Source organism: Corvus kubaryi, unplaced genomic scaffold (assembly GCF_017639235.1).
Source record: "Corvus kubaryi isolate FWS band 111438036 unplaced genomic scaffold, C.kubaryi_AGA036_p1.0 62632, whole genome shotgun sequence".
Lineage (NCBI taxonomy): Eukaryota > Metazoa > Chordata > Aves > Passeriformes > Corvidae > Corvus > Corvus kubaryi.
In genome coordinates, this window is record NW_024581469.1 from 6,130 (window position 1) to 25,714 (window position 19,585).

Sequence of the window (19,585 nt, forward strand, 5' to 3'; positions counted from 1 at the left end):
GAGGCTCAGACCTTGGGCTTGGTGCTTCCAGCGGCTGCGAGCAGTGGGAATGGGGGATTGGGGGGATTGGAGGAGTCGCCGGGTTCCAGCCAGCTGGAATTCCTGCGCCAGGAGCCAAGCGCGATTCCGCAATTCCATCCTTCCTTGGGGCAGGGACTGAGGCGCCTCCATCGCGCTGGGAATGTCTCCACTGGGCAAAAAGTGCTTTTTCCCCTCTCTGCTGTTCCTGGAAATGCTGGGAAGGGGGCGGGAGGAGCCCCCGCTGCAGCAGGAAGCACTCAGCCCTTCATCCTCTTAGCCGGTCCCGCTGCAATTACACCTCAATTAACCAAATTACTCCTCCGCTCCCCCTCCCTCCACCCCGGGGAGCCTCTGCCGGGAGCAGGAAGGGCTGGGAGAGGGATGGATCCCGGTGGGAGCCGCGCTTGGCTGCCGGGAACGGGGGGCTGGGGTCAATCCCACATTTTCTGAGCCGTGGGAGCTTCTCCCCCAGGGATTGCCGAGGGTTGAGGGGCTGAAAATGGTGCTGGAGAGGATCCAGAGCTGCCTCTGAGCATCTTTCCTGGTCAGGGAGGGAATTTTGGGAATGCTGAGGACCAGGCTGTGCTGCTTTTCCCTCTTGGAATTCGACGGGAATGACTCTTGGGCTCGGCAAGGATTTTGAACCATGTTTTATTATATGTTTAGTGTTTTCTCTATACAAAAAAATCCAGTCTTTTCTTTTTTTTCCAGTGATTCAAAAAAAAAAAAAAAGAAAAGGAAAAAGAAAAGAAAAGAAATCTGAGTAGTTTGGCCTTCTCTCATCTCTCATGCAGTCGGTTTAGAAGTCCTTAAATTAAACCCTTTTATTTTTCCCCTCCAGTCCATAAATCTTGCTGGAAACTGAATTTTTACAGCCTCAGCTTCACGTTTCTCACTGGAACAGGTGGGGTTAACGCAAAGGTGGTGGGTTTGTTTTTTCCTTTTCCTTCGCTTTTTTGGGGGGTTTTTTTGCTTTTTTTTTTGCTTTTAAAAAAAAGGCAAATAAATACACGGAATACTTGAGACCAGCCGGGAGGTTGGACAGAGAGGACGGACAGAGCGCGAGATATTTACAAATTAAATTAAAACAAAACAGTCCCGGGACTTTCTGTCGGATGTGAGCGGGAGGAACGGACATCGGGAATGATATTTGGGAGGGGGGACTTCGGTCTGGGGGTCTGACATGGAAATTTGGGGGTTTGACATGGAATTTTGGGTGGTTGCCATGGAATTTTGGGGGTCTGCCATGGAATTTTGAGGGCTGACACGGGACTTGGGGGGTTTGCCGTGGAATTTGGAGGTTTGAACCAGGATTTTGTGGGTTTGACACGGAATTTTGGGGTTCAACACAGACTCTTTAGGGTTTGACGTGGAATTTAGGGCTCTGACACGGAGTTTTGGGGGTCTGACACGGGGTTTAGACAGCGTCGAACAACCAAACCCCAACGCCCGATGCGAGGACACGGAGACACAGGCGAAGGGCGCTACTGATGCCGTGGGTGGCGTCGTGAGGACCAGGAAAGCGTCGTTATTCTCGTTAATAAAACAGCTTTTAGTGCAAGAAGTCGGAGGTGTCTCTTACTTTTTTTTTTTTTTTTTTTTTGGTCCTTTTTTGTTTGGTTTTTTTTTTTTTCCTTAATAAGGTTTTCTCTTTTTTTTTATTGCTTAACTGAAATCTTGGTTGCTGCAGGTACACGGAAAGCCTGGGCCCAGGAGGTGACGTCGCAGGTGGCACTCGCAGCTCTGCTGGGACCTGTGCGACGAGGAGAGGGTTTGGGATGTGCCAGGATGGGTGGTGGCGTTGGGATGTGCCAGGAAAAGTTGGTGGCATGGCTGGAATGAGCTCTGTGGTGGCCTTGGGTGACACTGCCCAGCTCCTCCCTTCTCCACCTGCTGTCCCTCAGATCCTGCTGGATCTCCCAGATCCAAGGTGACACCTGGATTTGGGATCTGTCACCTCCAGGAGGGCAATGCTGGCAGCGGGGACAGCATGTCCTGGTGTCTGGTTGGGTTTCTCCGAGCAGGATTTCGGGGTTTGGACCCAAATTCCGGCTTTTCCCACTGGTTTTGTGCCTCCAGCTGCGACGTCGCCTCAGGGAGAACGGGAGCAGCCTCCGGATCTGGGAAGCACAGCAGTATCCTCTCGTATCCCGAATTCCTGGCGTTTCTGTCGGCTGTCCCAAGGCTGGGTGCCAGGGAGGTCCCTGGATTCATCTCCAGGACATGGATGAGGTGTTGGCTCGGAATGTTGTAGGAACAGGACAAATCTGCACGTTTGGGGTAGAGCTCAGCTCCTGAGGGTGCTGGAATTTGGGGTTTGGTGTTGGAATTTGGGGTTTGGTGTTGGAATTTGGGGTCTGGCTCTTCCCTTTTTATTTACGAATTAGAAGTTGGCTCCTAATTTAAACCCTTGATGAAGGAAGGGTTATTTCTTCTGGAAAACCGGAAGTGTTCCCAGAGAGGCTGTGCAGATCCCAGGGAGGGATCGTTGTCCCTGTGGTGGGAATGGGAGCATCCCTGCTCGTCCTGGGGGTCACTACAGCAAGCAGGACAGGAGGTGGCCGGGATGTCCCCTCTGGAGAGGGGAAGGAGCAGCAGAGCAGCTCCCAGGGAGCGGGATCGGGATCAGGGTGGGGAAAGCCCCTCGGCACCACAAATCCTCGTGTGGATTCTCCATCCATCTCCTGCTCCAAGGATGCTCCCAGGACACGGTGTGGGTTCATCCCAGCCCTGTCTGGCTTTTTTGGGATCTGTGGGGTCACCCTGCGAGCGCTGTGGAAGGTTTGGGGTCAGGGCTTTGCTCCCCATGCAAACCTTGAACTTTACTCAAAGGAGTAACAGATGAGAAGCTCGGGATGAGTTTTTAACCTGAATTTTCTTTGGGCTCCAAAACTCCAGGAGGAAGTTCTGAAGAAACGTCAAAATTTCTGCTAAACCTTAAAAATGTTGAGTAATTTTTACACTGAGCTGAGACAGGGCTGTGAGTAACTTACACCGAGTTGTTCTTCCACCTCTGCATCTCCTCCCTCTTCTCATTACTCAAAGTACCCTGGGGGTAGGACTGGGAATTTTATGAGGGAATTTGGGATAAGGTTGGGCAGAGTCCAGCTCCTTCCCATTCCTCCATTTCCAAAGGGATGCTGCGAGGTTTCCTCAGGGATGAGGCGGCTCGGGAACACGGGTTTTAATGGGAATGGCACATCATGGATACCCGACACAGACCTGCTTCCAGCAATCCCGGCCAAATTCCCGGAGGTTTGGAGATGGTTTGTGGTCCCTGTCAGCTGGGCCACAAAGCAGAGAGGACTGGGAATGCTGGGAAGATCCCAGATCCAGAGGCTGGATTTGTTCCTCTCCTCATTTCCAGCAGTGCTTGGGCGGGAAGGTGCCCAAACTCAACCGGGAGTTGGGAATGGGGTGGGAATGGGATTGTCCCCGTGCCCAGGGGCGGTGTCACCTTTGGCCTGGGGGGTGTTTGCCTAAAAGCTGGATGGAATTCCGGGAGCTGCTGTCCCAAATGGGATGGGCAAGAGTGGGATCGGGGCGCTGCTGTGTCCGCACTGAGGGTCACACTGGGGCTGCCCCTGCCAGGGGACACGGCTGGAGGGGACAAGGGACATCCCTGGGACAGCTCCCCCAGCTCTGGGAGCGGGCTCTGCCTCTTGACCCCAACCTAAACCCTGGAATTCCTTTGCTGTTGGTTTCATGGAACAATTTGGGTGGGAAGGGACCTTTTAAGGTCCCCAAATCCAACCCCATGAACTCCGTCTTCACCCCACGTTTGACCTATCAGAGAAGACAACCAAGATAAATGATAATTATTATTTTAAGGAAGGCATTTGCATTGGATTAATTTGCATCCATCTCTCTCGTCGGCCCGGTCTGGGCTCTTCCCGGGATCCATCGGGATGTGGCAAAGTCCCTCTCCACAATCCATAGCAGTGGGAGTATCCCTGTCACCGATGTGTCTCCAGAGCAGGAAGAAGAACTGCACGAATCCCGCTGCATCCCATCCAAAAACCCCTCCATCCTCCTCAGAAAAACAAAAGTAACAAAAGGAAAATCCATCTGAAAATCCATCTTTTCCGAAAGAAACCCAATCTGTCTCTCTCTCTCCGCGAAGGTACCTTTGGTTTCAAAAGTGCAGGAAGTGGGAAGATCCACGGGACGCAGTCTGTTAGGAACCCCTGCCTTCTACCCTGATCCATGCTGGGAGAGCCGGGAACGCTCCCAGATATCCCATTCCTACTGCTTGGGCGGATCCGAGGCCATCGGGGGCGTGGAAGCGGAGCGGGAAGAGCATCCTTGGAGTGACTCCCCGGGAAGTCTCAAGCTGTGTAAGGCATGTGAGGGAGTGCTCAGGGGGGTCGCTGAAATCCTGGGAGTCTCCAGGTGGGACAGGGGTCCCACGGTGGCTTGGCTGAGGGATGGAGGGGGGAAAGGCCACTGTCAGAAAGGAGGAAGGGGTTTGGTGGGAAAAACAGCGTCCGTCCGGCTCATCCCGGTGCCTCCGGAGGTGTGGATTCTAGTCCGGTGTTTCTTCCTTGTGGTGTGGCCCTGAATCCTTCAGGGAATCCTTCACCCGATCCCGGGGGGTTTTTCCATCCTCACCAACTGGCTTGGATTATTTTTCTGTTAATCATTCTGGTCTCCTCGTCCTATCCTGATCCCGCTCCTGCTTCCAGGCCCTCTTTGCTACATAGGATTTATGGAGTTGCCTTGAAAAGAAAGCAGGCGTGGGGTGGGGGGGTGGCTCCCCCCAAAATCCCTACAAAGCAAATTTAAACCCAAAAAGGTTTTTCTGCAGTGCTGTTACCCCGGGCTCGGCGGGGGAGAGGCTCCTCCCTGTCCTTCCACAAACCCCACAGATTCCTCCATAACCTCTTCTCCTCCCAGGACGCTCCAGAGCCCGGTGGGAATGGGGGACGAACTCCCTGTGGGTTTTCCCAGCCTCAGCATGGACAAACCCCGGTGCTGAGGGAGGTGGTGGGGACCTGTTCTTCCCTGCATAGGTTTTTTCAGGAAGGAGGGTTTTTTGGGAGAGGTTATGGGCAAGGTGCTGCCGTGAGGATGGACGGCTCAATAATCCAGTGTTTTCACCCCAAAATCCACCCCTTTCCTCCTTCCGTGCCTTTGCTCTGCCCAGGCCCTTCTCACTGCTCTTCCCTCCCCCACATTCTTTGATTTCTTTTCCCCCTCCCCTCTGATCCAGAACCTTCCTGGAAAAATGAAACCCAAAAATTTGGAGCTCCCTCCTAAAAGAACAAATAAAGCCTCGGGGAGCCGAGCCCAGCACGGGGCCCCTCCGAGCTGGCCCTGAGGCAGCCCCAAACTGGGGAGCAACCCCAAAAACTGGAGAGCAGCTCCAAAACTGGGGAGCAACCTCAAACTGGAGATCAACCCCAAAACCGGGGTGCAGCCCCAAAACTGAAGAGTAGCCCCAAAACTGGGGTGCAGCCCCAAACTGAGGAGCAGCCCCAAAACTGGGGTGCAGCCCCAAACTGGGGAGCAGCTCAAGCATCTCCTCTCCTCCAGCCGCTCCAGCCCAGCCCCAATTCCCGCTCCAGCTCCCGCTCCCGCCCCGTGCGTCCTTTGCCGTTGGCTCATTTGCTAAGGATAAATGGCATCGGCGGCCGCCTGGGCTGCCTGGTTGCTTGGAATTTTTTCTTTTTTCCCTTTTTTTTTTTTTTTTTTGATTTTTTTTCCTTATTTTTAATATTTTTTCTCTATTTTTGTGGTTTTTAGTCCCTGCTTGGTTCCCTTCCCTGTCGGAGGCAGCGGCGGCGGCGGCTGCCAGCGGAACCCCCGGCCGCTCCGAACCCCTCGGGCTGTGGGTGCTTTTCCCGGCGGTTTTTGCTATGCCAAGGAATAAATGGCGTTGACGGGGGACGTGGCTTCGGAGCTCTCGTTGCCCTCGGTCTCCTCCTTGTCCTTCTTGACCGTGTACTGGCCGATGAAGGAGCCGTCCTCGTTGAACTGCCCCTCGCCCCCTTCTCCGTAGTCCACCAAGCTGTCGTCGCTCTCCTGCTGCTTTATCGTCCCGTCCAGCGAGGTCTGGCTGTTGGGAAGAGGTTTGTTGTCTTCATCGCTGGCAGCAGAAGACAGACAGACACGGCAAGCGTTGAGAAACGGGGCCGAAAACCTTCCCCCAAGGCATGGAGATCCTAAATCAATCCACACTCGGGAATACGGCTCGGCAGAGCCCCAAAAACCGGGGGTGTGTCCGGGTGTGGGTGGAGGGTTGGGGGGGTGTGGGAGGTGAAGGTGGTTGGGATGTCTGAACACCCAATTTGGCGATTTTTCAGCTTGGAAATCAAATTTCTTCACCTCAATTTCCTCATCTCAAATTGCTTAACCTCAGTTTCCTCATCTCGATTCCTTTACCTCGATTTCTTTGTCTCAGTTTCTAAATCTCAATTTATTAACCTCGATTTCTAAATCTCAGTTTATTAATCTCAGTTCCTTACTCTCAGTTTCTAAACCTCAATTTTCTAACCTCAATTTCTTGACCTCGATTTCTTAACCTCAATACTCCACCCAAAACTTGGATTAATGGGACGGGATGAGCATCAGGGATATTCTTCCCTTGGCACCGCTCGGATTCTTTCTCTCTCTCTCTCTCAGTGCTTTAGCCCCCCTTGGGTAACCTGGTTTAATGGTTTGTTCCCAGATTTCCTTGAGAAAATACAGGTTTTCCTTGAAAAACCACGGTTTTCCTTGAAAAACCATAGGTTTTTCTTGGAAAGCACGGTTTTTCCTTGAAAAAAAATGCAGTTTTTCCTTGAAAAACCACAGTTTTTCCTTGAAAAAACCACATGCAATGGGGAGCACTGCGAGGGGGGTATGTTTAGGATGCCAAGTTCTGGGCAACTTCCGAAACTCCTGGGAATTCACCTTTCCCAGTTTATTTCTGGGCATTTTTCTTTGCTCACTTTGGGTTTTTCTCCTTTTCACTAAAAGCCAGGTCACTTTAAAAATAAAGAGTTCAACCCAGAAGGGAACATTTTGGGAAGGATGACAGTGGGTTGCTCCAAATTGATATAAAAAATTCATTTTTATATGCGCTATTCCTTAGTTCATGCAAATTCTGTCATATTCCTGAAGATATCCCTGAACTATTTCTCCTCCCGCCTCCACTCCTGTCTTTTTCCAGTTGTTTTTTTTAGCCCGGGATTCGCCAGGTTCGCTCCATTCTGTCCCTTTATTTTCCTAAAAATTGGTGAAAATATTGGGATTTTTTTGCACTTTGCTTGGGCTCTGGAGCTGGGCAAGGCATTAATTTTCCCTCATTCCATGGGATTAATTCTCCCTCATTCCATGGAATGAATCAGCTCCCTGAAGTGGGAGAGGAATTTGGGATCCCGCGGTTTCCGAGGGGTTTCCTCGGATCGGCACTTTGGGAATTCAATGATAACACAACCCCAATATTTGAGACCTTCTGTTAACTTGGCATCACAACAAAAAAATTAATTCATTAGCTCTGGAAGCAGCTCTTTTTTTGTGGGAAAAGGAGGAATAATTCCGTGTGGAAGCAGGACTGGTTAGAAAGCCCCAAAAACGCCGACGGGAGAGTGGCAAAACGCAGATCCTTAATACCCAACATCCCCTCCCAAACTTTGTGGGGCAGCTTGAGCCGGACCCGGATCATCCCTAATGGGAGAGTTTGCAGCACCAAATTCCCGCCAGGAATGCGTTCCTGGAGAATTCCCGCTGGTTTTACCTCTCTCCAGGGCCGTTTATCCTGTTAGCGCATTAGCAGGGAGCAGTGGTTTTCCATCAGCTCCTGATGGGATCTAACCACGTTAAAATGGATTTCTGGGAGCTTGGCTGAGCCTGGCATTAGGGAGCCATGTGGGAAATGCTGTCCTGAGTCCCATAAATCATCGGGAAAAGGGGGAGGCTGGAGCCGGAGGGAGGATTTTCAGGACTAACAGTGGCCAGACCAGTCAGGATCCAGCGGTTTTGGCCCGTGTCCCTTGTCCCCATCCCCTGGGATGCACTTTTTCTTGGAAAACCACAGTTTTTCCTTGAAAAAATGCAGTTTTCCTTGAAAAACCAGAGTTTTCCTCGAAAAAACACAATTTTTCCTTGAAAATCCATGTTTTCCTTGAAAAACAGCCACATGCATTCCCAAGCTCAATCCTGCTCCACCAGGAGGGATCAGCAGCTGGAGCTGGGGGGGCCTGGCTGGATTTGGGGGGGACCCCCAGCTCACGGAGCAATTCCGAGCAGGATCTGGCTCTCCGGAAGCCCCAACAGCAGCGGGAATTAGAGGGATCTTGTTTGATGTGTTAGGCAGGGACGTGGGAACGGGGACGGGGGAGTTTTGGCTGTGAAGAAATTAAAGGAAGGAGGGAGGGAGGGAGGAATTCGGAAGGAAGGAAGGAATTCGGAAGGAAGGAAGGAATTCGGAAGGAATGAAGGAATTCGGAAGGAAGGAATTCAGAAGGAAGGAAGGTAAAATTCCCAAAAAAAGCGGAATGTGCCGGACTTCTGGCAGCACGAGGTCCTACCTTTCAAGAGACCTTCACGGTCCATGTGGATAGACCAGGTGAAAAGGAGGAGAAGGAATGGGAATAAAACAGAGAGAAGCAGAAAGAGCCTGATCAGAGAGAGAAATGAGGAGGTTCTGCATTCACAGGGGCAGTGCTACATCCGAAAAAACCAAAAAAACCCGGGAATTGTCGCCTCGTTATACCAAATGGAGCCGGGAGAACCCTTCCAGGTGGGATTGGCCCCCTTGGGTTCCCCCAGGAAGCCATCCCAGCATGGAAAGGGTCATCCTAGAAGGACTGGGGGTGATGGCCAGGGGACAGTGGTGGCTCTGGGGACCCGCATGCAGCAGGACAAGGGTGCCTGGGTTCACCCCAGTGTCCTGCTGCGATTCCTTGGAATGGCCCTATGGATAAACCTGCACCTTCCCAGAGCCTTTCCAGAGCTTTCCTCCCTCACGAGGCTCCGGGGACGGTTCTGTGTCCTCCCCTCTGGCTGCCTGCTGAGATGTCCCCTCCTGGTGAGCGGCACTGCCTGCACCGTGTCACCTGTGCCGTTATCCTGGCCCTGGCCTGGAATCCGGAGCCTAAATCCACTCGGCTTCCCCTTCCCAGCATCCAGAGTTTCCAGCCGCCTCCGCCACGGGCAGCATGGAACATTTGGTATAATGAGGCACCGGCACTGGCACGGAATATCCATGGATAATGGTCCCTGCTTGGAAAGGAGCTTCCCTGCTCGGGACCACCATTATCCCGGGATTGGGGCAGAGATGTGATGGGATCTCGGAATGAGGAGCTCGGAGAGTGGCATGCACAGGGCGCTGGGGACGTGAGGGTGACGAGGGCACAGCAGCCATGCCATGGGGAGGAGGGGACGGGAGCCAGGATGGGCTCAGTTCCTGCCCTTCCCTGAAATCCTAAATCCTCCCGGAGCCCGGCCCTGCAATCAGCCCCAAGCTCGATCAGCCAACAGCTCCAGCCTCCGGCTTCACCTTCCCTTCTGCCTCCCAGAGGGAAACCTCCTGGAATTCTCCCAGGAATCCTGGTGTTCCTCAGGAGGAGGGGGCAAAGTTTGTGGGTTGTTGGCTTTTTTTTTGGTTGTTCTTATTTGATTGGGGTTTTCCCCCTTTATTTACTTCATAAAACTCCACGGACTCCATCCCGGAGTTTTGTTGTCCTTCCACTGACTCGTGCCTTCCCTTTGGAAATTTTGGGAACGGGGCTGTCTGTGAAAGTCAGAGCTCCAGCTGAGCAGAAGGATGAAGGATTGACCCCAATCCTTCCCCTTCCCTGGAAGGAAACACCCCTTGGATGGTGCCAGGGAATTGGTGCCAGCCATTCCAAGAGCTTGGATTCCCCTCAGGGCCAGGCAAGGAGTGCCTGGCTATGGATTTGCCTCGGGAATGGTGGATGGGGCCGGGAGGGGTTGGATGGACCTCTCTTCGTGGGCTCTGGAGAAGCAGAGCCGGGAAATCCGTGAGTGCTGCCAGAAGCTCGGCCAGGGGGAATCCCTGTGGGAATGGGGGGTTCAGGCTTCCCACAAACCATCCCACAAACCATCCCACAAATCTGGGAAGCACGAGGCTCCCGATCCTGACTGGAATTGTTTGGGGCCGGGCTGTGCCCTGGTTATGGCTCGTTCCTGTGCCGGGAGCAGCCTATAAAATCCTGCCTGGGAAGGGATGGCTCTGACCCCAAAACCTGCAGCGGGACCAGGCTGGGCTCGTTCCTCCTCTGCTGTTTTCCCTGTCCCAGCATGGAATCCGAAGGAAACATCCCAAAAGTTTACAGGTGGATTTTTTTGCCAGCCCTGGCAGTGCTGAGCAGCAGGGAGGGGAGGAAGGTGAGGAAGGAACACCGCCCCTGGGTGTTTTTTAGGACATTCAGGAATGTCAGCCTTTCCTTACAAAATCCTGACGGGATGTGTTTGTATTCCGTGTTTTTTGGGAGTCTGGGGAGCTTAATGGAATCCTTTGGAATAAAAAAAACCCCCTCTGAAATGGAGTTTCTGCACCTCTGACAAAATAAATGTGATCCCTGGTTCTGCTCCTTTTCTGTTTCTGATTCATTTTTTCCCCCTAAATCCTTTGGCAGAATCAGTTCTTATTCCCTTCCTGAATCCCAAACAAATCCATCCCATGCTGGGAATGACACAGGATTGAATGAAACCCCTGGTTTAAATCAGGAGGAAAATTCCCCTTGGGTTTTGCCTCCAGCTCAGGTGGGAAATGGGAATTTGAATTCTTTAAGGAATTCAAATATCCCAGATCCCCTCAGCTGCCAGGTGAGCCCTGACAGCGGGACCGGCTCCTGGGGAATCACGGAGAGCTGGGAATGCTTGGGAGGCTCCTGTCCCTTTCTGACACATCCCGGGAGTTTTCCTGGAGGGAAAAAGGCTCTGCTGCCCTTTGAGGGTGACATTTGCGTGCGAAGAGTGGGATGGAGCCGGGGAAGTCGGAGAGGTTCTGGCTGAATCCCTGCTGGAGCCCTCACAGGGGTTTTTATGGGATTGTGTGGGGCTGGAATGCAGGCAGACCCCAAATCATTCCCCTTTCCTGCTTCCAGGGCTGATCCCAACAGAGCTTTGGGAGGAATGTGCCATGGATATTCCTTTATGGGAAGGAGAGGGGCTGAGCTCTGGGGTGAGACTCCAGAAATACCCTCAGGCTGCTACAAAGTTGGGGGTTTTGGGGGGTTTTATGTGTCAGGAGTTCTATTAAGGTTGATCTGCTCCTGGTGGGAGCTGTCCCATGGAGCTGATTCCAGAATCCCAGCTCTGCTCCCGACAGAACTTTGGACATTTCTCCTTTAGGATGCTGCAGAAATACCCTCAGGCTGCTACAGGGTTCGGGTTTTTGGAGTGATTTCTGGCGTTTCATGTGTCACAAGTTCCATTAAGGTCGGTTTAGTCCTGCTGGGAGCTGTCCGAGGTCGCCGATTCCAGAATCCCAGGAACAGGAGGCGGAACCCCACAACCTGGCGGCTCTGGCAGCGCTTTGGGAGCCGTTTCCTTCGGGAATTACAGCGGGAAGGCGGCAGGAGGAGGGAAGGGGGGACAGGGATGGTTCCGGGGGATTTGTGGCACCACAGGGTGGGGGAGGGGGGCTGTGATGGTGGGGGAGGGGCTGATGGGGGGGGGGTCCGACATTCCATGGGATCCTACCTGTAGTCGAAGGATCCGTCCTCCACGTTCTTGTCCTCGGGATTGAGGTGCTCGTCCTTGTTGTCCCGCACTGCGAAGGAGCAGAGCCCCCCCCAGTTAAACCAGTAAGGATTGAAAGGGTTTGGGAATGGGCAGGAGCTGGGGAAGGGTCCTGGGGTGTCCCTGAGGGGGAAGAGCTTGGGCAGGTGAAAACTGCACCGGGGAGGGCTGGAGAAGGGTTACACAGGGGTTACACAGGGGTTACACAAAGGGTTTGCAAAGGGGTTATGAAGGGTTTGTAAAGTGAAAAAGGGATTGAAAAGGGATTGAAAAGGATTTATAAAGGGTTTGTAACCGGTTTGTAAAGGGTTTGTAAAGGGTTTGTAAAGGGTTTACAAAGGGATTGCAAAGGGGTTACAAAGGGATTGCAAAGGGGTTACAAAGGGATTGCAAAGGTCTGACACGGTTTACAAAGGGGTTACAAAAGGATTTGAAAAGGGTTTGTGAAGGGTTTAGAAAGGGCTTACAAAGGGTTTACAAAGGGTTTACAAAGGGTTTACAAAAGGTTTATAAAGGGTTTGAAAAGGGTTTACAAAGAGTTTGCAAAGGACTGACAAAGAGCTTACAAAGGGTTTACAAAGGGTTTACAAAGGGTTTATAAAGGATTTGCAAAGGACGCTGCAGTGGTGGCACCTCAGGCACACCAGGCAAGGAGGGGATGTGTTAATTGCGGGATTTTCTTAATTAAAAAAAAAGATTTCTGATTTATTTTATAAAATCCTAAATAACAAACGCCTTCTAAGCAACAAATATTAATGGAATAAATTAAACATGAATCGCTTTTATTAGTAAACAACCTCATGTAAATAAGAATGAATTATTATTTATAATTATTCATAATTTATTTTATATTTATTATATGGTATTCTATTATCTCATACTATATTATATTGTATATTATTATATTACGTTATTATATTGTCATATTATTATAATACAATATAATATAATATAAATATAATATAATATAATACCATAATATTATTATAGTATTATATGATATAATTTTATTTATAGTTATTTATAATTTATAATTATTATAATTTATGCTTCTTATAATTTTCTATGTGCTTGATATAAAATCCTCTATATACACGATACATCCTTTTATACAAATCCATTTATAAATACAAAAATTACATTTCTCTATCAATTTATATCCCTAAATTCCCACTACAGAAGGATCAACCCCTCACAATCCCATCTCTCCTACACCTGCATTATCCTCAAAAATTCCTGAGCCTGCTTAAACCTCGGGAATGGCTGTTCCCAGCTCTCACCTGGATATTCCCCACCACTGGAGTATCCCCAAGAATCCCAAGCCTGCTTAAACCTTGGGAATGCCCATTCCCATCCTCACCTGGATATTCCCCACCGCTGGAATATCCCCAAGAATCCCAAGCCTGTTTATCCCTTGGGAATGCCCATTCCCATCCTCACCTGGATACTTCCCGCCGCGGCTCCTCTTGATGAAGCAGACGATGAGCAGGATGAGCACGAGGAGGGCGATGGCGCACATGAGGCCGATGAACCAGCCCTGCGTGGCGATGTCCACCTGGTTCTTGGTGTAGGCTGCGGGAAAAAGGGGAAAACATTCCTAAGGAACGGAGCGGAGCCCGCAGGGAAATGGAGGAAGGAGGAATTCAGGGCGCTGGCTTGGGAATTTTCTTTCGTTTGGGTGTGTCTGGGTGTGTGGTTGAAGTTGTAGCTCAGGGATTTGTGTTTCTTTGGTGGTTCTTGGTGATTTTTTTGGTGGTTTTGGTGGATTTTTGAGGGGGTTTTGGTGGATTTTTGAGGGGTTTTGGTGGCTTTTTGGTGTTTCTTCAGTGTATGTTGATTTTTTTTTGGGGGGGTTCTTTGGGGTTTTTTTGTGGAGTTTTTTGTGGGTTTTAGGTGGTTTTTTGGCAGTATTTTGGTGGGTTTTTTGGTATTTTATTGGGTTTTGTCAGTGTTTTTTGGTGGTTTTTTCTATGGTTTTTTTGGTGGTTTTTGGTGGATTTTTGGTGGTTTTTAGAGGTTTTTTGATGGCTTTTTCATGGTTTTCTTTTCCTTTTATGATGGAAAATCAAATCAGTTTTATCAGGAGCTTTGAAAAGTGAAGGAACCCAACAGAAAGGAAAATCCGGGAAAAGGGAATTGCAAATAAAGGTGAAAGAAGCTGGGGAAGGAATCTGATGGAATTTGCTGCATCTGAAAACTGCCCTGGGTGTGGGAAGACCCAAGAGAAACATTCCCAGTTCCAAGGGATTTTGGGCAGCACCGCTGGATCAGGGAATTGCTGAGCCCTGAGGGTTCACTGGCAGCCTTGAACTGGGATGAACTGGGATGAACTGAAGAGGGGTCTGATAGCTCCACATGTTTTCTCCTGGAGCACATTCCTGTTCCCAGCGCCTTCCCAAGGCTCCTGCCTGTTTATAGGATTTAATTCCAAGTCCTGTTCCCATCCTCCAGCTCCCGTGTCCTCCCTGCCATTCCCAGCTCTCCCACACGGTCAGACAGACAAATCCATGGCCTAAAAATAGCTCCAACGCTGCCTTTTCCAGCCTCTCCTTGGAATTCAGCGAGGCAGAGGAGAAAATAACCTTCAGCGCAGCAGCGGGGGCTGGATTTATCCCGGATGAGGGAAAACGGAGACGTTCCTGGTGGGAATGTGGGAGAACCAGGGTGGCTGGGATGGGATTGGGAATGGAGATGGGCAGGAGAGAGCAGGGAGTATCCTGAAAATCTGGCAAGAAAAAAGATGGATGAAGAAAGCAGGGAACTCAATGGGTTTGGAGGGAAAGGAGCTTGGAAGAGAGGCAGCAATGGGAAAAATGGGATGGATGGGCAAAAATTCCTAACCCACAACATTTCAGGGATCAAACTGTGCGTATTCCATCGGAACTGAGCCCAAGAGAAGAAGTCATCTCCTCAGGATGAAATCCAGAGAATTGCAGGCAAACCACGGCAAGGAAATTCGGATTAAAGAGGACAATGGCACGAAGGAGAATCTTTGGTCAAGAAACGATGCTGAACCCAGAATATTTTGTGGGGTTTGAGCAGCACCGAGGGTGGAAGGAGCTGCCTGATGCTTCCTTTGGCTGCTTTCCCCTCCAACACTGCTAAATCCCACACTTCCTTTATCCCAGCCTGAGCTCCGGAGTCCTCGTGGATGCGCTTTTAGATGGAGAGAACGAGACGATGACAAAGGAATGGCTTCGATTATCCGAGTGCTCGGGGCGGGAAGGGGAAGGAAGCAATGCCAGAAAGGTCAGAGATGGAAAAAATCCCATGACCAGTGATGGGATGGGGTTTTTCCAGGGAGAAACAAAGAGGGTCTTCAAAAGATGAAATTCCAGAGAGGCCTGAGAGGTGGGATGAGGGTTGGAGCTGAGTTTGGAAAGGAGGGAGGATTTAAAACCCCAAGCGCCCAGAAGATCTCACAAGAGGATGAGGGCACTGCCTGTAGGGAAGGGGATAATTTCCATCCTTCCCAAAAAAAGGGGGCTAACTTCCATCCTTCCCAAAAAAAGGGGCTAACTTCCATCCTTCCCAAAAAAGCAACACCTGAGGACCAAATCAAATCCCAGCAAAGGTGGATTTGGGGTAAACGAGTGACTGTCATTGCAGCAGTGGGGACAGGAAGGTTTGAAGCCCGTGGCTGCCCCAGGAGATTTTGTGATTTGCTTTAAGGTGAGGCCAACCTCAAGGGAAAACATGAAAGCAGCTGCGGGAACTGACAGGTCCTGATTGGAATTGCAGCTGCAGAGCCTTTTTTAAAATAATTAATGATAATTTCACGTCAGAAAATTCGTTAGCTCAGAGTCATCATTGATGTGCCAGGAGCAGAGCTCAGCTCCACCGAGATTTTTGTCTTGGATTGCAAAGGAGATCTTTGGGAGTGAAAAGTCCCCTCTGGCTCCAGCCTTGTGTGATCCTATTCCCAGAATCCCAGGATCACTGAGGCTGGAAAATCCCTCCAGGATCATCGAGTCCGAGCTGTGCCCGATCCCCACCCTGAGCACTCAGTGCCACGTCCAGGTGACACCTCCAGGGATGGGCACTCCAAACCTCCCTGGGAAGCCCTTTCCAACCCTTTCCATGAGGAAATTCCTGCTGATGTCCAACCTGAGCCTCCCCTGGCCCAGCCTGAGGCCGTTCCCTCTCCTCCTGTCCCTGTTCCCTGGGATAAAATCCCACCAGGGAGTTGTGCAGAGCCAGAAATCCCCCCGGAGCCTCCTTTTCTGCAGGCTGAGCCCCCTCAGGAAGTCTCCATCCCCTTCTCCATCTCCATTCCCATCTCTGGACGCTCTTCCCAGTGTTTGGACAAGCCGAGGAACCCATTTATTTATTTAAAATTTAGCAGACCTCCTTCTACTCCGCTATTTTTGTCATTTCCAAGTGCCCTTTGCTCCTGGGAGGAATTTTGTCGGCTTAATGAGCTGCCAGTTAATCAGGAGCAAAATCAGAGCTCGGCCTCCTGCAGGGGAATATTTCTTATTTATCTGCCCCCAGCCTGAAGAAACCTTTAGAACAATGATTTACAAGATTTAAATAAAACCCCCCCAGACCCCCAAAACTGCACGGTTCCTTTTCATCCAAAGCATTCCCGATGCCATAGGATTGTCAGCGGGGGCCCGGCACTTGTGTCAGCAGCATCCAGCCAGGAGAGAAATGGATGTGGAGCGTTTATTCCTGCGGGGAAGGCGACAGCTCCGTGCATCCCACAGGGCTCAGGTCAGCACCAGCCTCAATCCCGGGGATAAAGGTGGCCCCATCCCTTATTCTCCATGAAAATATCAGTAGGAACCTCTCAATTATGGAAAATATATGCAGAGTCTTCCCAGCAGGAATCAGCCAAGGATATTGTGCTTTTTTTCCCCGTTTTTTTTAATGATTCCCGGCCCCTTGCTGTCCCTTCGGTCCCCCCACGGATCCCGAAGTGGGGGAAAAGCAGGGGAGGAAGGAAGAGGCGGGTCCAGGTTGGGAATGGTTATCCAGAGGGACAAAATGGTTATCCAGAGGGATAACTCGCGGGTAGGGTGGGAGCTGACGGAAATTTCGGACTCAGGGAAAGATCCGGAAGCAGAAACAAAACTGGGGATTTAACACAACAACTGGAGCTGTGCTGGGAGGGGTCTGTGTCCAAAATCAGCTCTGATGTGTGGGATCAGAATATTCCAGGGGCTGCTGTGCCGTGGATTCGCTCAACCCTGGAGCGGTTTGGGGACAGAGCCGAGGGCAGCACTCGCTGGGGGTTTGTTGGCGTTGAGAAGGGTTGGACACCCCAAAACCACCTGGATGTGGCACCCGGGGACGTGGTGGCCTTGGCAGTGCCAGGGGAATGGTGGGACTCGATGATCGCAGAGGTTTTTCCAACCTTGATTCCATGGAACACCGGCGGCTGCCATCTGCCCCCGCCTGGGAATTACGCGGCGGCATTCCAGATTTTCTGCTGATTTCAGATGAGCACGGGGGTGTGTGGGGAGCTCTGCTCCCCAGTTCCTGCAGCTCTCCCTCACTGGGATTCCCATTTTCCTTTTGCCCTTCCCGGAGGAGCCTGGAAATTGCCAGAGCTTCCCATCCCACGGCTGGAGCCGAGCAAAACTATTTGAATTCCTTGGAAATCCCCACCTCTACCCACGGCACTGTCAGGGAGGCTGCTCCGGTGTTTCCTGCTCCGCAGAGTTCCAGCGGAGTGTTTGACAGGAGCTGGGCACAGATCCCTATGGAAAAGCCCCGGGTGGATAGGAAGGGATTTAGGGCTGTTTGGATTTCCTGGGAATCATCGGGAGGGAGCAGCAGAGTTTTACAAACAGATAAAGCTCCTGTGGGACAAAGGTGGGAGCGTCTGGAGCCGGGTGGGAAATAGGGGAATCCATAACGAGGAAGACGTGGAAACCACACAGATACAAAGCCTGGCAAATTCCCCACCAAGTGCCAGAGGAAACATCCCAGGAGGATGGAAATCCCTAAGGATTCACTCGTGCCAACACCACATTCCCACTCCCAGTGCATCATCCCATCAGTGACATCTCTGAGATGTCACTCGTGCACGGGGGGGCCGCAAGCAGAGGCTGTGACAACATGAACGCTTTCTCCTCCCTTTCCTCCATCCCAAGGGATCCCTATCCCGAGGAATCCCCATCCAAAGGGATCCCCATCCCTTCCTGGGATCCTCCTCATCCGCGCAACGCCGAGCAAGCCCTGGGTTGAGAAATGCCGCGAGTCGAGGGCAGTGGGATGAGGGATTTCCATGCAGCCATGGCCGAAGCACCATGGGGATGGCTGGGCCATGCCGGGGCCATGCCGGGGACGCTCTGGGGACGCTCTGGGGACACGCGGCCGACGCCCGTCTCACCTGAGCTGGTGGTAAAGGTAATGTACGAGTGCTCGCTGGGGTGGGACCATATGGGGAACACCCACAGCTTGTACATCATCCCCGGCGTCAGATCCGCCAGCTGCACCGAGGACGGGCCCTGAGCCTTAACGGGGATTGATTTCTCTGTCTTGTTACCTGGGGAACAGAAACCGCACATCAAACCCTGCCCGGACACCCCGCGGGGACACCGGGGACACCGCGGCCCAGGTGTGGGGCTGGCCCTGAGGGCTGGCCAGGAATGACGCGGCTCCCGGGGCAGGGAGCTGCTGGTTTGGGGCCGGTACCAGAACCAAAGAGTTGCTGGTTTGGGGTTGGTACTGGAGCCAAGAGTTGCTGGTTTGGGATCATTTCCTGAACCAAGGAGCTGCTGATTTGGGATTGTGACACCGGGGGCAAGGCGGTGTGATATCCCTGGGGATTGAGTGGGAATTACATGGCTCCAGGGACAAGGAGCTGCTGGTTTGGGATCGTTTCCCAAGCCAAGAACTGCTGGTTTGGGATTAGTACCCGAGCCAAGGAGCTGCTGGTTTGGGGTCACTACTCTGGGGACAAGGAGGTGCTGATGTGGGGTCGTTACCCACTGGGAATTGAGGCTAGGTGGGGGTTGTGCTGCATCCCTGCTTGCCACACCGGGAAAAAAATTCCTGGGAGCTGTTTGGGTCTCTCCCTAAGTTAAAGCCTCCATAGGTTCTTTACCTGCCCAGCTTCAGATCTGGATTTTTGGGATTTTACCATAAAAACACTGGAATTTGCCTGGTCAGACCCAGCTGGGTGAAGGAGATACAGGATTGGGGTTTGGTGCTGTTGGGAGTGGTACCTGTGCTCCAGGTGTGCTCCAGGTGTGCTCCAGGTGTGCTCCAGCTGGGCTGGAGACTTTGGATGAGCTGGATAATTATTAACGATCCTTTGGATCTGCTTTCGGGGGAGAGTTTGGCCCCGTGACTCAACTAGGGATGGTCACGGGCTGGTTTCTCCCAGGTTCTTTCCAAGAACGACCTGTTGAGCCGGGAATAATTTGCTCACGAGCTTAATCCTGAGCATTATCCACGGAATCCCAGAAAACCTGCACTGGGGCCTGGATTCATGGCTCAGCAGGGAAGGAGAAATGTGGCTTTGAGGGTTTTGCTCCTTCGAATGCCACCAAAAAGTGGTGGAAAACCACAACTCTCCAGAAAGGGCTGAAATATCCAAGATTTCCTCCCTCAGACAGATTTGGAGAGGGAATCCCAAGGGATTGCTGCTGTTGCAGCACGGATTCAGCACCTGGACCTGATCCTTGTGCTTCCCAGTGACTGCGGAAAAATAGGGGTGGGTTGGGAGCTGGAATATTTGGGATTTAGGGCCTGGCAGGCTCATGCATATCCTAAAATATGGGAATTTTGGACACCAGACAGTGGTTTTGCACAGGGGATCGTCTCAAGGGCAATTCAAGGTCATCTCCTGAGGGAAGCTGGAAAGGCCAGGAGGGGTTTCCTGCCGGGAATTACAAGCGGTTTATTTGAAATGCCG

The 19,585-nt window shown here is 51.6% G+C and overlaps 1 protein-coding gene across 4 annotated transcripts; it reads right to left on the minus strand.

Moving 5' to 3' along the window:
* Positions 1-656: 656 nt before the first annotated feature.
* Positions 657-19,579, minus strand: LOC121672507 (neurofascin-like). Of its 4 annotated transcripts, none has more exons than XM_042045178.1 (5): positions 18,056-19,579; positions 13,156-13,287; positions 11,677-11,746; positions 8,535-8,546; positions 657-6,079 (listed from the first exon to the last, which is right to left on the minus strand). In XM_042045178.1, exons 1-5 carry the CDS (start codon positions 18,231-18,233, stop codon positions 5,878-5,880), a joined length of 594 nt encoding a protein of 197 aa, XP_041901112.1. In that variant the 5' UTR covers positions 18,234-19,579; the 3' UTR covers positions 657-5,877. The 4 variants fall into 4 exon arrangements, with proteins under 4 accessions (XP_041901112.1, XP_041901110.1, XP_041901113.1 ...); XM_042045176.1 differs by having other exon boundaries at positions 657-6,109; XM_042045179.1 differs by lacking the exon at positions 8,535-8,546.
* Between the last annotated feature and the right edge of the window lie 6 nt (positions 19,580-19,585).